The 4,246-nt window shown below is 35.8% G+C and overlaps 1 protein-coding gene across 1 annotated transcript in view; it reads left to right on the top strand.

The window, feature by feature from the left end:
• Positions 1-3,917, top strand: part of LOC108685000 — a 6,429-nt gene extending 2,512 nt beyond the window's left edge. The window contains exon 4 of the mRNA XM_018189589.1: positions 1,117-3,917. Within this exon, the coding sequence (XP_018045078.1) occupies positions 1,117-3,810 (2,694 nt within the window). The 3' untranslated portion in view covers positions 3,811-3,917. The remainder of the gene's footprint in view (positions 1-1,116) is intronic.
• Positions 3,918-4,246: the final 329 nt, after the last annotated feature.

Below are 4,246 nucleotides of genomic sequence, written 5' to 3'. Positions count from 1 at the left end.
CACACACACACACACACACACACACACACACACACACACACACACACACACACACACACACACACACACACACACACACACATATATACACTCTGTATGTATACATGTAAGAAAATATATATGTAATGTGTTATACAAGATGTTTTTAAAATAACGCCCACTAATCGAAAATTGCAAAATGGCATAGGATTTTTCGAGTTTTTTATTAGGAATAATATAATTAGTGGGCGTTATTTCAGAAACATTCTCTGTGTATGTGTGTGTGGGGGGGGGGGGAGTAGGAGGTGGGTGTGTGGGTATGTAAACTAATAGCATTTTTCTGACAGAGCGCACTCTATGCATATTAAAGCTGTTGTACACTAATCTAATCTGAATGTATAAGTGAGATATCTCAATTAATAAATTACCTAATGTATATTTTGTCAAATATCACAAGAAAATGTATTGAGGATTTTACAGTTTAATTCGTTTTTATATTTTTGTGTACGATGACTTTAAAATACACTGCGTGCACACCAGCTTTGCTAATGAAAAACGCTGTCCTTTTTTGGCAATGTAAGCCATAAAATAAATATAAATTTGACCATACTCATCCATACCATCCACTCATACCACTATCCTATTGCTACAACACATCTCTTTTTATACAATAAATTTCTATCTAATGACCTATTCACAGAAGAGAAAGATTTTTTATCCTTACATATCACAGAAAAATTATAGCCGTATTTTGCTATTGCTACCTTAATGAAACTCATATTTTTTTGAGTCCAATTCCTCATTTGAAAGTCTAATTCCATATTTCCTTTGTGTTCCTATCTCAGATCCTGAATCAGCTACTTATTTTTCGACACTCTTCCATATAATGTTCCATGCAATCTGTACCTACTCCTCCAAAATGTACATCTCCTATTCTCTTCACTTAACCAGTATTTATTTCTTTCTTCCATATTTTCACACCTAAGTTTCACTAACTCCCTTACACCCTTTCCTATTCCCTTATTCAAATTTTTCTTCCTTAAATATTTGGGGCTTCTATTTCCTATTTCCTGTCGAATTTTTTGTATCTGATTGATAAATATTTTATTCAATCCAAAATTAATTATTCTATTTCAGAAAAAATCAAAGATAGATACGTCTTCATTGGAAATTGCTTGCGACACAGGCCAAATTATATTAGACACGATAAGCATATCGGATAACGACAGTTCACCTAAATTAAAAAAGAATGCGAAAAATGGCGAAGAGCGTACAGAAAGTAAAGTGTATTTAGGACCAATAAGAGCTAGATTATTGCCTGCAAGACGTGGCAGAAATATCGAACGGCGAAAGGCGTCTACGAAGCGTTGGGTAGAAAGGAAGAAGGCACTTTTGGCTGCAATAGGGGAGGATGTGTCCGATACAGATTCCATAGCTTCTGATGAAATGCAATTATCGCCCGTGCAAAAGGCTCGTGCGAAGGATAAAGAAATAGAAAGACAAAGGAAAATAGCCAAGGTGCTGAAAAATCTAGAAACAAATCTTACGGAGAAATATGTTCTTCGTGATAAAAACATAGATTCCGACGCGCGTAGAACGAGAAGTACTTTGCAACACAATAACAAAAACACTGTCAAAAATTTATTGAACCAAAACAATAAGAAAAACACTGTTGGGAGAAATAGGTCTTCTGTAGACAGCTCGATAGAAAACTCTCCATCTTTATTAACAAATAATTTTACATTAAATGACGAGAAAAAATTCGAGATACAGGATGATGATCAAACTTTTGAACCTAGTTCGTTGAAATCCGAGTTAGTGATCGGTGACACTACGTTCTGTATAACATCAACGTTGATTCTTGTGAATGGAAACAATGAACAAGCAGAGTGTAATAATTCAACGAAGGATTCTAAAAGTTTTAGTCCTGACGAAAGCAATCGGGAGAGGAATACTGATATCTTCGATGCGGTTCAATTGCGTAGAGTAAATCCCGTGATAACTACTACAAGCCAAAAGAATAACAAGCCTAATAATAAGTTCATTGAAAGATGTTTGAATATTGAAGTAGAAGGTAATGAATTGTCGGTTTTGAAACGCGTACAACGCGAATTGGCAGATTTTGTCCAAAAAGAAATTAAATACAAGTTATTCAGCACGAACGATGACGATGCGAAAATCAATAAAACTGATAGTACTCAAACAGAATCTGCTACTTTCTTCCGGGAAAAACTCGACCAGAAGTTGAAAGATATAATAGAAAAAGCTATAAAGAAAAATATCGTGTTATCTGAAGGCAATACGAGTGATGCATATAGTTCGAGCCCCAAAGTATCAATGTTGGCGAAGTCGCCCAGATATCAGCCGAAGGTTATGGTAAAACGTCTAGACATAGCAAAGGAGAGTAAGCATTATAAAATTAATAACGCTTGTACGTTAAATATGAGTTCGTCAAAACGCAAGCTCGCTGGTCCATTTATCACTCGTAATAAACGTGCGAGCATAATTCCAGTAAGATATGGTGAATATGCCTCATTAGATTCCTCCGATTCCGAAGCAACGAATAATAATAGCATTGAAGATCCCAACGAATGGTGTCCAACATCTAAAACGACTAACTCAAAAACATCTAAGACAACGCCGAGACAGATCATTATCGGCAAATCGGTGGAAAAGAAACAAAATGAACAGAAAACTGGTTCTGAAAAAATTGTCAAAACAGCGAATACCAAAGTTGAGAATCATATATGTGGAGTATGCGGATCAATGTTTCACAGTCGCACGGAGGTCGAGGCGCATGTCCGTACTCATCAATTGGCACCGGGTGCCTCCGTCGTGCAGGTTGTGCTACAAAATAAAGAAATCGTGCCACAACAGATTAAGCCGCAACAGATTAAGCAGAAGATGATGCGCTGCAAGAGATGTCACGAGATAGTCGAGGCGCGTTTTGTGAAGGTGCACGTATGTAAAACGTATCATAAGTGTCATATTTGCAACTCCATGTTTCGCGCGAAGAATCTTCTCTTGAAGCACTTGGAGAACCACGATACCAAGTTCAAACTAAATGTGATCGAGAACAAAAAGTTGAATAATACTGATACGTTGCAGAAAATTGTAGCGATTACGTCCGTAATGCCACAGAAGGCTCAAAATCAAGCCCAGGGAAGCGAAACTATGATAAAAACAGAAATAAAAAACGAGAAAAATGATATCCAGTCCGATAAAATAACTAGTACAGGTGTAAAGCTAGAAAGCACTGAAAATGTAACGAAGCCTAAAGAAACATATACTTGTTTCGTATGCGATAAAATTTTCACAGACGAGGAAGTACTGAAGGATCATTTGCAGAAGCATTGTGATGATGAAAGTGAAGGAGAACAAAATAACAGCAAGGAGCAGTATCAATGTGCTATTTGCGGCAGTACTCTGGAGTCAGATCAAGCATTAGAAGAGCACGTTGGTAAGCATTTATTTGACGATGAAGACGACAATCCTAATCTGATTAGTATAAACCAAGGCAATGAGAATGAAAGTAAATTAAAGGCAAACGATTCATACCAATGTGGGCAATGCTCAGAGATGTTTGATTCGGAGGTATTGTTAGAGATGCATATGCATGCGCATTTGGAGGAAGTTGCGATAGCAGAATGGGAGCAACAAGGATTGAAGATTTATCAGTATCAATGTATGCTTTGCGATGAATTGTGTAATACGGAAAAAGAGTTATCTGAACATTTGGACATACATAATGCAAACGCGCATGTATGTCAATTGTGTGACAAGCCGTTCCGCACGTTAGAAGATCTACAAGAACACGTTGCGACTCATTGACGTACTCGATAATGTTTTATATGAAAATATTAATACAAATTATAAAACATCTTTGATATAATAATGAGCAGATGGTTGCGTTCGGAAAGTGTATTATAAGAAACTATTGCGTCATAATATGTCTTTATCATTTGTTAGACATAAAATAAGAATAGAATAATGCAATTATTCTGACAGCTTTGCGCTCTCCAAACGCAGCTAATGTTGTAATGTTCTATTACGAATGTATGCTGCCATAGTTGCTGAAATCAGTCAGTAATATGGATATATAAATTTTCTGTACGAAATGTACAAATTAGCTGTACATTTAATTATATAATTTGTTAATTTGAAATTTTTGCTGATTTACGTGCATAAATTTATATACAAATATAATGTAATTTATAAAACAACATGCTGCTTAAAAAGTTTAATTTTTGAAACTTTGATTTATAAG

The sequence above is a fragment of the Atta colombica genome, unplaced genomic scaffold, assembly GCF_001594045.1.
Source record: "Atta colombica isolate Treedump-2 unplaced genomic scaffold, Acol1.0 scaffold142, whole genome shotgun sequence".
NCBI classification, from domain to species: Eukaryota; Metazoa; Arthropoda; class Insecta; order Hymenoptera; family Formicidae; genus Atta; species Atta colombica.
This window is presented reverse-complemented; position numbering and strand designations above follow the sequence as displayed.